Source organism: Belonocnema kinseyi, chromosome 5, assembly GCF_010883055.1.
Source record: "Belonocnema kinseyi isolate 2016_QV_RU_SX_M_011 chromosome 5, B_treatae_v1, whole genome shotgun sequence".
Taxonomy (NCBI): Eukaryota; Metazoa; Arthropoda; class Insecta; order Hymenoptera; family Cynipidae; genus Belonocnema; species Belonocnema kinseyi.
The window spans coordinates 137,022,818-137,036,307 of NC_046661.1; the positions used below are offsets into that span (position 1 = coordinate 137,022,818).

Genomic DNA, 13,490 nt, shown 5'->3' on the forward strand with positions numbered 1-13,490 from the left:
TTATTTTGGTTTAAAACATTTTTTTTATTTAAAATTAAAGCATGCTATTTTTTTATATTGTGATTTTTTAGTTTAAAATTCATGTATTTTTGTTAAAAATTAATTTTTTTTCCTTGTAGATTCATGATTTTAGGTAAAAGTTTATTAATTTAGTGAAAAATTGCATTTTTTTGTTGAAAATTCTTCTCTAGTTGAAAAATGAACTACTTTATTAAAAAAAATTTTTTTATTTTGGTTTAAAACATTTTTTTTATTTAAAATTAAAGCATGCTATTTTTTTATATTGTGATTTTTTAGTTTAAAATTCATGTACTTTTGTTAAAAATTATTTTTTTATTAGAGGATTTATAATTTTAGTTAAAAATTAATTTTTTTCCTTGTAGATTCATGATTTTAGGTAAAAGTTTATTAATTTAGTGAAAAATTGCATTTTTTTGTTGAAAATTCTTCTCTATTTGAACAATAAACTATTTTAATTTTAAATTCGAAATATTTTAGGAAATTTTAAAATATTCTCAGAAATTTTTTATTTATTCAAGTAGTTTGAAGGCTTTCATAGACTGAAATATTTTTGTGAATTTTAAAAGATTCCAAGGTATTGTTTTTTTTTCGGAAGATATAGGTATTTTAAAAGATTTCACAAGATTTTATAAGATTTCTGAAGATTTCAATAATTTGAAGGGATTTTAAAGCTCGCTATGGATTTTAATATATTTTTCAGGATTTCAGGAAATATCATAAAAGTTAATTGGATTTTATAATATTTTAGTGGATTTTAAAGAATATATTTTCACGAGACGATAGGCATTTTGTATAGTTTCAAAGATTTGAAGAGATTTAAAATTATTATTTTAATTCATCCTGAATTATTTTTAACTTTTTGGAATTTTTTTTCAATTCGCTTTAATTCTTGTAAATTCAATGAATTTTGCTTATTTCAATCGATTTTTTTTAATCAAAATTTTTCTTATATCATTGGTCCTTCCGCAAAATTGATGAGATTTCAAAAGATTTTAAGGGATTTCAAATATTTGAGGTTCCTAAAAAAATTAGAAAGATATTCCGAAATATTTTCGGGAACTTTATGTGGAAATCACCCTGTATTCTTTTTAATTCCTTTAAATTCTTCTAAATGCACTCATTTTACTTAATTGAAGAGATTTTTGTTTTTTATATTTTTTAATTTTCAATTCACTTGATTATTTTTTAAATTCAGTCTCATTTTTTTATAAAATTCATCGAATTCTTCTCATTTCCCTTAAATTCTTCTAAATTCACTCAAAGTTTCCTGAAATAAATGGATTTATTCAATTTCTTTTTCAATAAATTCGTTTGAATTGTTTGGTTTCAATTAGTCACCTTTTTGGTTAGAAATTAGTTAAAAAGAAATAGAATAATTAAATTTTCAGTTAAAAAAAAATAATTAAAAAAAGAACGAAAAAAAAAGAATTTTGAATTATAAAATAAATAAAATTTAAAATAAAAATCATGAAATTTTGAAAAAGATATGTAAATTTTGAACGATTTTTTAAACAAAACACATTCGATTTTAAAAGGTTCATAATTATTTAATAATTTTGGATTACACTAGCGTTTTACACCAAAAAATGGTATTTTAAAACAAAAAAGTCCCTAATTTGAACGAAACTTCGGATTTTTTGAAAATCTTGAATTATTTTATCGATTTTCGTTGGAAAGTTGTACTTTTAATAAATAAATTCAATCATTTTAGTAACAAATTAACTCTGTTATTGAAAAAAATCTTTTATAGTTAAAAAATTAACTTTTTGGTTGAAAAAGTCTCTTTTTTAGTTAAAAATTCGTCTCTTTTGGCATAAAATAATCTTCCATTTTGGAAATTCCTCTTTTTGTTTAAGTTTGTAGCTATTTTAGTTGAAGATTCAAAATTTTATTTAAATCGACCATTTTTGATTGAAATTGTTATCTTTTTTAGGTGAAAATTAAATTATTTAAAAAAATTATACTTAATTTTATAATATAGTTTATATAATTATAATTTATTTTGTTTTCGTCCTTATATTATAATTATAATTATAATAATTTTCATCCAAAATTGATCTCTTTGAATGAAAATGAACAATTTTGTTGAAAATTCGTTTTTTGTTTAAAATGAATGTTTTTAACTGAAAAACTAACTATTGATCAAAAATTAACTTCTTTGTTGGAAATTGAAATATTTTGTAAAATTTTTATCTTTTTGGCTTAATAATTTCATAATTTTATTGAAAATACATCTATTAAAAATTGATCTATTTTAGTTTAAAAATTCTCTATTTGCTAGAAAATTTACGAAATTTGTTTAATATTCAACGATTTGATTAAAAATGTATCTTTTCATTTGAAATTTGAAATATTTTGTTTATGTATTTTGTTGAAAAATTGTTGTTTTTTTCGTAATATAAAATCTTCTTGTTTGAAAATTAATCTTGGTGATCGAAAACTAATATTTTTTATTTAAAATTTAAGTTATACAATGAAATATTTATCATTTTCGCTGAAAATTAGTCTTTTTGGTTGAAAGTTAAAAACTCTTGTAAAAAATGTATCTTTTTGTTTTCAAATTAATCTGTTCAGGTTGAATTTTTATTATTTTAATCAAAAATTTATCAATTTGGTTAAAAAATTTTTTGTGTGGAAAATTAATTATTTCCAACTAAAACTTTACCTATTCCATTTTTTGCTGAAAACTTATATTTTTTAGTTTAAAATTCAACTATTTGGTTAATATTTTATATATTTTTTTGAACAAACGTCTTTTTGATTGAACATTGATCTTTTTTGTTGAAAATACAACTATTTGGTTAAAAATTCCTCTATGTTATTGAAAATTCAATTGTTGTACTTTAAAATTTAGGAATTTCCTTTGAAAACCATAAATATTACCAGAAATCGTTAAAAATTAAAAATATTTTTTTGAATCTGATTTTTTTAGTAAAAATACTAGTTTCCGGCGAAAAATACTAAATTTTGTTCAAACTATAAAGATTTTTGTTTTAAAATACCAGTTTCTTGTTTGTTTGTAAAACGCTATTGTAATCCGAGAAAATTAAAAAAATATGAATCATTAAAATTTAATTTTTTGTTCAAGAAAAAAATTATTATTACCTGCAACAATTTACAAGTTGCAAATTTTTTTTACTGTAATGGATTTTTTTTAATATCGATTTTATGTGTAAAACGCTAACGTAACCTAAAGTTATTAAAAGCTTTGAATCTTCTTTGAAAATCTAATTTTTTTACTCAAAGTACCAATTTGCGGCGAAAAAAATTAAATAATCTAAAAATTTTAAAAGATCCTAAATTTTGTTCAAATCATAAATATTTTGTTTCAAACTACCAGTTTCTTGTGTAAAACGCTAGTATAATCCAGAATTGTAAAAATTATTATGAAGCTTAAACATTATTATTTTTTTTAAACAAGAGAATAATCCAAAATTTTTATAAAATACTAATTTTTGTTAAAGTTATAAAAATTTTTGTTTTAAAATAACAGTTTGTGCTGTAAAATACTAGCGTAACCTAAAACTTTTAGAAAAATTATAAGTTATTAAACTGTCATATTTTTGGTTAAAAAAAAAGTATTTCCTGTTTAAAACATTAATATACCCTGAAACTTTTCAAAATTAAAAATATTGTGAAAACCTTAATGATTTTTTCTAAATACCATTTTTTGCGTAAAACACTATCTTAACATAAAATTGTGGAAAGACTTTACAAAATTTTAATTAAAAAGACCAATTCCGGACGAAAACCAAAAAATTAATGAAAAATTTTTAAAAGATCAAAAATTTTGTTCAGATTAGAAGGATTATTTGTCTTAAAATACCAGTTTCCTTGTTGTAAAACGCTAGAGTAATACACAATTGTTAAAAACATATGAATTTTTAAAATTTAATGTTTTTATTTTTTTAAAAAGTTATTATTACCTGCAAAAGTTTACAAATTGCAATTTTTTTAACTATAATGGCTTTTTTTATCAATTTTTTATATAAAATTCTAACGTAACCTTAAGTTATTAAAAATCTTAAATCTTTTTTAAAATCTTAATTTTTTATTCAAAATACCAATTTCCGACCAAAACATGAAAATAATTTAAAAATTTTTTAAAAGTTCTAATTTTTGTTCAAATTATAAAGATTTTGGTGTTAAAATGCTAGTTTTTCGTATAAAACACTAGTGTAACCTAAAATTGTTTAAAAAAATATAAGTCTCTAAACTGTAATATTTGTTGTTTAAAAAAAAAAACTATTTCCTGTTTAAAACGTTAATATACCCTAAAACTGTAACAAATTAAAAATAATTTTAAAAACTTAATGATTTTTTCTGAATACCAATTTTTGTGTAAAACGCTAACATAACATAAAATTGTGAAAGAAATTAAAAAAACCAATTTCCGTCGAAACCCGAAAAAATAATTCAACATTTTTAAAAGATCCTAAATTTTGTTCAGATTATTCTAGAAAATGCCATTTCTTTGGTAAAACGCCAGTGTAATCCACAATTGCTAAAAAAATACGAATCTTTAAAATTTAATGTTTTTTTGTTTAAAAAAATATATATTATGACCGTCAACAGTTTAAAAATTGCAATTTTTTTAACTATAATGGATTTTTTTTAATATCAATTTTTTGTGTAAAACGCTTATGTAACCTAATGTTATTAAAAGTTTGGAATCTTCTTTAAAAATATAATTTTTTGTTCAAAATGCCAATTTCCGAAAAAAACATGAAAATAATCCAAAATTTATTTTTAAAATCCTCATTTTTGTTGAAATTATAAAGGTTCTTGTTTCAGAATGCCAGTTTTTGGTGTAAAACACTAGCCTAACCTAAAATTGTTTTAAAAATTATAAGTCTTCAAACTGTACTATTTTTTGTTAAAAAAAGACCTATTTCCTGGGTAACCTGAAACTTTAAAAAATAAAAAATAATGTTAAAACCTTTATTATTTTTTCTGAATACCAATTTTTGCGTAAAACGCTAACATGGCATGAAAATTAAGAAAAAATTAAATATTTTTTTATAAAAATACCTATTTTTCGGCGAAAACCAATAAAATCATCCAAAATTTTTAACAGATCCTAAATTCTGTTGAAATTTTGAAGACTTTTGTTCTAATGCACTAGTTTTTGGTGTAAAACGCTAGTGTAATCCAAAATCGTTTAAAAAATTATGAAGTTTTAAAATCTAATTTTTTTGTGTAGAAAAAGTTAGTATAACCTGAAACAGTTTAAAAATTACAAATTTTTCAATACAATTTTGTTGAAATATGAACTTTTTCTGTAAAACGCTAACGTAACCCAAAGTTTTTAAAAGTTTTAAATCTTCCCTAGAAATATAATTTTTAAATAAAAATACCAATTTCCGGCTAAAAAATAAAATTAATAAAAATTGACTCAAAAATTCTAAATTTTATTCAAACTATAATAATACTTGTTTTTAAATGCCTGTTTTTGGTGTAAAACGCTAGTGTAATCCAAAATCGTTTAAAAAATTATGAATTTTTAAAAGTCTAATTTTTTGTGTAGAAAAAGTTAGTATAACCTGAAACAGTTTAAAAATTGCAAATTTTTCAAAACAATTTTGTTAAAATATCAACTTTTTTTGTAAAACGCTAACGTAACCCAAAGTTTTTAAAAGTTTTAAATCTTCCCTAAAAATATAATTTTTAAATAAAAATACCAATTTCCGGCTAAAAAAATAAAATTAATAAAAATTGACTCAAAAATTCTAAATTTTGTTCAAACTATAATAATACTTGTTTATAAATGCCAGTTTTTGGTGTAAAACGCTAGTGTAATCCAAAATTGTTAAAAAACCATGAAGTTTAAAAATCGATTTTTTTTTTGTAGAAAAAGTTAATATAACCTGAAACAGTTTATAAATTGCAAATTTTTCAAAACTATTTCGTTGAAATATGAACTTTTTGTTTAAAACGCTAACGTAACCCAAAGTTTTTAAAAGTTTTAAACCTTCCCTATAAATATAATTTTTAAATAAAAATACCAATTTCCGGCTAAAAAAATAAAATTAATAATAATTGACTAAAAAATTCTAAATTTTGTTCAAACTATAATAATACTTGTTTTTAAATGCTAGTTTTTGGTGTAAAACGCTAGTGTCATCCAAAATTGTTAAAAAAATTATGAAGTTTTAAAAGTCTAATTTTTTGTGTAGAAAAAGTTAATATAACCTGAAACAGTTTAAAATTGCAAATTTTTCAAAACAATTTTGCTGAAATATGAACTTTTTGTGTAAAACGCTAACGTAACCTAAAGTTTTTTAAAGTTTTAAATTTTCCCTAAAAATCTAATTTTTAAATAAAAATACCAATTTCCGGCTAAAAAAATAAAATTAATAAAAATTGACTCAAAAATTCTAAATTTTGTTCAAACTATAATAATACTTGTTTTTAAATGCCAGTTTTTGGCGTAAAACGCTAGTGTAATCCAAAATTGTTAAAAAAATTATGAAGTTTTAAAAGTCTAATTTTTTTTGTGTAGAAAAAGTTAATATAACCTGAAACAGTTTAAAATTGCAAATTTTTCAAAACAATTTTGTTGAAATATAAACTTTTTGTGTAAAACGCTAACGTAACCCAAAGTTTTTTAAAGTTTTAAATTTTCCCTAAAAATCTAATTTTTAAATAAAAATATCAATTTCCGTCTAAAAAAATAAAAATGGACTCAAAAATTCTAAATTTTGTTCAAACTGTAATAATCTCTGTTTTTAAATCTAGTTTTTGGTGTAAAACGCTAGTGTAATCCACAATTTAAAAAAAAATTATTAATCTTTGAAATTAAGTTTTTTTTTTTTTTTATTAAAAATACCTATTTCCGACAAAAAGCCCTTAAATAATAAAAAATTGTTAAAAGATTCTAAATATTGTTCCTACAGTCTACACATTTTTATCACATTGAAGAGAATTATTTCCCAATATTGAAAAATAATTAAAATTTTTTCTTTTATTATTAATGTTGAGAAACATTTATAAATAATTTAAAATTACCAAGGGGTTATAAATAGAAGCGTGTTGCTATTTTTAAAACATTTAGGTTAAAAAGTACAGAACAGAATTATTGTCTTTATTATTAAAGAATTATTTACAATTTAAATTTTCTCTTTCAGAAATTTAATTTTTTCATTTAATTTAAAAGTAAGATCAATAAAAATAGTTTAAATATTTTTTCAGTGGAAAAAATCCGCTGGATGAAGCGCACAGAAAGGAATTAAATTTGAGCGAGAAACTCGCATTGCACGTTTGCAATATGGTAATTTTTATTCTTTTATTGTTTCAAGATTTTTCACTAAGCTATTTTAAATTTATCCCTAATCTTATGTATATAAAATTATCTACTAAATTGCAATTAAATTTAAAAAAAGATTAAATTAAAATTATCTATTAAATTATGGAAAATTAACTTTTCATTATTTAGGTCGACGGTGTTTATGAAGAAATTGATAAATACTTTTGGGAAACACGTTTTTACAAAAATCCACCAGTGAATCCCAGTGCTTGGAAATGCGAACTTAGGATTGCTGACGTTAAGATTTATACTTCGACTTACGTGAAGGTAATTTTGTCTCATTTTAAATTTTTGAAATTAACTGGTGAAATTTTAAAAATAATTATGAATTTTCAAACAAGAAAATTATTTTTTTTTACCAAAAGGGACGATTTCCAAACAGAATACATCAATTTTTAAGTAAAAATAATAAATTTTCAACAAAATACTTGAAATTTCAACTAAGAAATAACAATTTTCAACATAAAATGGAATAATTAATTTCTAAGTAAAAAAAAAGTGACCAAAAAAAAGGAATTTTTAACAAAATAATTAAATTTTCAAACAAAGAGATCTTTGAAAAGAAAAAAGTATTTTTTATAAAATAGTTACACTTTCAACAAAATATTTTAATCCTGAACTGAAACATATTAATTTTCGAACAAAAGGACGAATTTTCAAGAAAAAAATATTAAATTTCTGTCAATAATTTTCAAAAAAAATTTAAAGAAAAAAGAATTTCAACGAAATTTTTTAATTTCCAATACAAAAAATGGAATTTTTATACATAGATTAATTTTCTGCCATATTTTCTTAAACAAAATAAATGAATTTTCAAATAAATAAAAATTTTTTTCAATTTAATAATGGAATAATTAAATTCTCGATCAAAAAATTAATTTTTCCAAAAATGGAATATATAAATTTTTGGTCAAAAAAATTAATTTTCCACTAAAAAAAAACAAACAAAAAAATTGAACAGAATAATTGAATTCTTAATCAGACATTAATCGAGAACCAGAAAAATAAATTTATTGCCTAGTTCAAATTTAAATAGAAAAATATTTTTATTAAAATTAATTTTTTGATGTTTATTAAATATTTAATTGTACTTATAATTAAAAATAATTAAATTGAATCAAAAGGACGAATTTTGAATTAAAAAATATTAAATTTCTATCAAAAGAAATTAATTCTCAAACCAAAAAGGCGAAAATCCGATTAAAAATACAAATTTCCAATAAAATAGTGAATTTTAAGTAAAAAAAATATTTTTCAGTCATAAAAATACGTGAATTTTTATCTAAATAAAAAACTATTTTCAAAAAAAAATAAAGTTTTGACCAAAGAAATTAAGCATCAACAAAAAAATTAATTTTTATTTAAGTAATTTAACTTTAAATAGAAACAAATCTTAATTATGATTATTTTATCAATATTATTCAAAAATTTTATTAAAATAATAATCAAAAACAGTTGCATTCAATAAATAAAACAATAATTTTCAACAACAAAAATTGAAATTTCTGTCAAAAAAGATAAATTCTCCAACGAAAAAGTTGAATTTCAGACAAAAAACACGAATTTTAAGCGAAATTGTTTAATTTTCAGTCAAAATAGATTTTTCATTAAAAAAAAATCTTAACAAAATTGTTGAACTTTAAGCAACAAAGATGAATTTTCAACCTAGTACATTCATTTTTTTCAGCAAAATAATTAAATTTTTAACTAAAGAGATTAAGCATCAACAAAAAAAAATTTTATTCAATTATTTTCACTTAAAATAAAAAAAGATTTTGATTATAATTAATTTAATAATATTATTCAACAATTTAATTATTTTAATAATTAAAAATATAAATAATTAGATAAATTGAACCGAAAAGATGAATTTTTGAATTAAAAATATGCATTTACATTTAAAAAAGTTATTTTTCCGCCAAAGAATTCAATTTTCTACAAAAATATTTTGAATTTTCATTTTAAAAAATTCATTTTTTAATAAAAAAATTAGATTTGTAGCGAAATTTTAAAAATAAATCATTTTTAGCAAAATAGATCACTTTTTTACGAAAGAAATTAAGTTTTAACAAATTATTTCAACTTTCAATCGATTAGGTAACTTTTCCACTGAAATAATAAATTTTTTAATCTAAGAAGATGGATTTTCAAAAAAAAAAGTTGAATTTGCTACCTGAAAATAATAAATTTTGATCAAAAGAGTTGAATTTTAAACAAAAAAGATTTTTGCATTAAGAACAAAAAAAATTCCAACCTAATTGTTTTTATTTTCAAGCCAAAAAATTAATTTTTAACCAAGAAGTTCATTTTTCTACTAAGAAAGTGTGAATTTCTAGCAGAGTATACAAATTGTAAACCGAAAAAGATGAATCTTCAACCAAAAATTTAATAGTTAAAATTTCAGTGAAGAAAATTAATTTTTAACCGAAAAAAAACGAATTTTCAAGGAAATATTTAAACTTTCAGTTAAGAAAATTAATTTTTAACCAAAATTGTTGAATTTTAAACCACAAAAGATTTATAAGTCCAGAATAAAATAATTTGAACCAAATTTTGGAATTTTCAATTAAAAAAGGATGAAATTTCAATAATTCAGTTGCATTTTTTATCAAGAAATATGAAATTTTAATCAAAAAAGAAGAATTTTCAAATCAAAATGCCGAATTTTTGAGAAAAGTGTTGAATTTTTAGCCAAGAAAGAAATGTCAGTGAAGAAATACAAAAATTTGAATCAAATTGTTTAATTTTCAAGTCAAAAAGAAGAGTTTTCTACAAAAGAGTTTAATTTTAAATCCTAAAATATTAATTTTCAACCAAGGAAATTTAATTTTCAACAAAATAGTTGAATTTTAAACCACAAAAGATTTATGAGTCCAAAACAAATTAATTTCAACGAAATTTTTTATTTTCAATCAAAAAAGATGAATTTTTAACCAGGCAGTTGCATTTTTTATAAAAAAATATTAATTTACTGTCAAAAAAGAAGAATTTTCAAACCATAAAGTCGAATTTTCTAGAAAAGTGTTGAATGTTTAGCCAAAAAAGATTTTGCAGCAAAGAAAGAAGAAATGGGTTTAGTTTCCAAGTCAAAGAAACGATTTTTCTACAAAAGAGTGAAATTTTAAACCAAAAAAAAATGAATTTTCAATCAAGCAATTGCATTTTTTCTTAAAAAAGATAAATTGTCTATCCAAAAAGAAGAATTTTCAAACCAAAAAGTCGAATTTTGCAGAAAAGTGTTGGATTTTTAGCCAAAATAGAAATGTCAGTGAAGAAATGGAAAAATTTGAATCAAATTTTTAAATTTTTTTGTCGAAAAGGCAAATTTTTTTACAAGAGAGTTTAATTTTAAATAAAAAAAATATTAATTTTGAACCAAAACGGTTGCATGTTCAACAAAATAGTTGAATTTTAAACTTTGAAAGATTTATGAGCCCAAAACAAAATAATTTTAACGCAATTTTTGTTTTTTAATTAAAAAAGATGAAATTTCAATCTTTCAATTACATTTTTTATGAAAAAATATGAAATTTTAATAAAAAAAGAAGAATTTTTGTCCAAGAAAGAAATGTCAGTGAAGAAAGAAAAAAATTTGAATCAAATTTTTTAATTTTCATGTTGAATAGAAAAGTTTTCTACAAACGAGTTTAATTTTAAACCCTAGAATATTAATTTTTAACAACAAGAGATTTATGAGTCCAGAACGAAATAATTTCAATCAAATTTTTGAAATTTTAATTTAAAAATATTAATTTTCAGCCAAGAAGTTGTTGTTTTTTTATCCAAAAATATGAAATTTGTATCGAAAGAAAAGAATTTTGAAACCAAAAGTTGAATTTTCGAGAAAAGTGTTGAATTTTTAGCCAAAAAAAAAAATATCAGTGAAGAAAGAAAAAAAATTGAATCAAATTGTAGCAAAAAATATTAGTTTTTAACCAAAATAGTTGAATTTTAAACCACAAAAGATTTATGAGTCCAGAACAAAATAATTTTACCCGAATTTTTGAATTTTCAATTTAAAAAATATGAATTTTCAACCAGGCAGTTGCATTTTTTATCGAAAAACATGACATTTTTATCAAAAAAGAAGAATTTTCAAACCCAAAACTCGAATTTTCGAGAAAATGATTGAATTTTTAACCAAAAAAAATTAATTTTAGTGAAGGAAGACAAAAATTTTAATGAAATGTTCTATCCCAAAGAATAATTTTCTGTTGATAAAGAAGAATCTTCAACAAAATAGTTTCATTTTCAATCAAACAAATTAAGTTTTAACTGAAATTATGAATCTTAAAATAAAAAAATAATGACTTTTTTACAAAATATTTGAATTTTTTACCCAATGGATTAATTTTTTGGTTAAAAAAGACATTTTTTTTAAATACCGTAATTTTCGAAAAAGGGATTGAATTTTCTACCAAACGAATAAATTGCGGCTCAAAAAGACAAATTTTCAAAAAAATACATTTTTTTTAAATATATCAATTTTCACCAAATTAGTTACATTTTCAACTAAAGAGACATTTTTTTAGCTTAAATTATCGATCCTCAAGCAAAAAATGAATTTTTAATAAATTAATTGAATTTAAAAAAAAGAGATAATTTTACTATCAGGAAGAACAATTTTCTGCCAAAAAAGAAGAATTTTCAAAAAATACATGAAATTTTGAAAAAGTAGTTACATTTTCAAACAAATATGATTTTTTAATATTTTTAAATATTAAGTTAGAGAAATGTAATAAATTTAAAATTCTTTCTAGTTTGAACATTTAATTTTTAATTTCCAATTTTTTTTCTGGATTGAAAAAGTTTTTTTTTAATTTTAATTCATATTGAGTTGGAACGGAAGAAATTTCGGTTCCTTATTTATTTATTTTTTCATGGAAAAAGGATTTTTTTTTATTTTTAACATTTTTATGGTGACAAAAGAGAAGAATTTTTTTCAAATTCTTTTTCTGAATCGGAAGAGGGAAATTTTAAAAATTTTTAATTAATTGGAAGTAAGAAATAATTTCAGTTTTCAATTTATTACTGAATTAGAAGTAACATTCTTTATGTAAAAAATTTTTATTACGTTGAAAAGAGAAGAATTTTAGTTTCATGTTTTTTTTTTAAGTTTTGAGTTTAAAATATTTAATTTTCATCATTTTGATGTTTCAAATTGTGCAGTTTTTAATACTTAATTTTAAAACCGTTTCATTTTCAAGCCCCCTTGAAAATTATTTATTATATATTATAATATATTATAAGAATAATATAAATTAATATATTATTGTACATTATTAATTTTAATTGTTCAATCTAATTTAAATTTAAATCTATTTTTCTTAAATATTTTTCAATTTTAAATTGAAAACCTGAAAAATTGAACAGTTTTAAATCAAATCAAATCAATTTTCATTAAATAACATCAATAAAATCAATAGTATAAAATTAAATTTAGTACTTTTTTCGGAAAAAATAAAAAGTCAAAGTCAATTTGTTTAATATTTATTTGTTTACATAAGGTTACAAAACCTCAGCCCTTTGCAAGGAAATTAAACCAATTTCTTCTTTACTGCAAAATCCTTTTTGGCTAAACATTCAACACTTTTCTCAAAAATTCGACTTTTTGGTTTGAAAATTCTTCTCTTTTGATAGAAAATTAATATTTTTTGATAAAAAGTGCAACTGCCTGGTTGAAAATTCATCTTTTTTAATTGAAAATAAATAATTTCGTTTAAATTAATTTGTTTTGGACTCATAAATCTTTTGTGGCTTAAAATTCAACTATTTTGTAGAAAACTCTTCTTTTTGACTTGAAAATTAAACAATTTGATTGAAATTTTTGTCTTTCTTCACTGACATTTCTTTTTTCGCTAAAAATTCCAAACTTTTCTAGAAAATTCGACTTTTTGCTTTGAAAATTCTTCTCTTTTGATAGAAAATTAATATTTTTTGACAAAAAGTGCAACTGCCTGGTTGAAAATTCATCTTTTTTAATTGAAAATAAAATAATTTCGTTGAAATTAATTTGTTTTGGACTCATTAATCTTTTGTGGCTTAAAATTCAACTCTTTTGTTGAAAAATAAATTTCCTTGGTTAAAAATTAATATTTTAGGGTTTAAAATTAAACTCTTTTGTAGAAAACTCTTCTTTTTGACTTGAAAATTAAACAATTTG

At 20.4% G+C, this 13,490-nt stretch overlaps 1 protein-coding gene across 1 annotated transcript in view; it reads left to right on the forward strand.

Moving 5' to 3' along the window:
• LOC117172706 (X-ray repair cross-complementing protein 5-like) overlaps positions 1-13,490 on the forward strand; it is a 68,349-nt gene that overhangs the window by 15,974 nt on the left and 38,885 nt on the right. The window contains exons 5-6 of the mRNA XM_033360867.1: positions 7,213-7,291; positions 7,457-7,594. Of these exons, the coding sequence (XP_033216758.1) occupies positions 7,213-7,291; positions 7,457-7,594 (217 nt within the window). The remainder of the gene's footprint in view (positions 1-7,212; positions 7,292-7,456; positions 7,595-13,490) is intronic.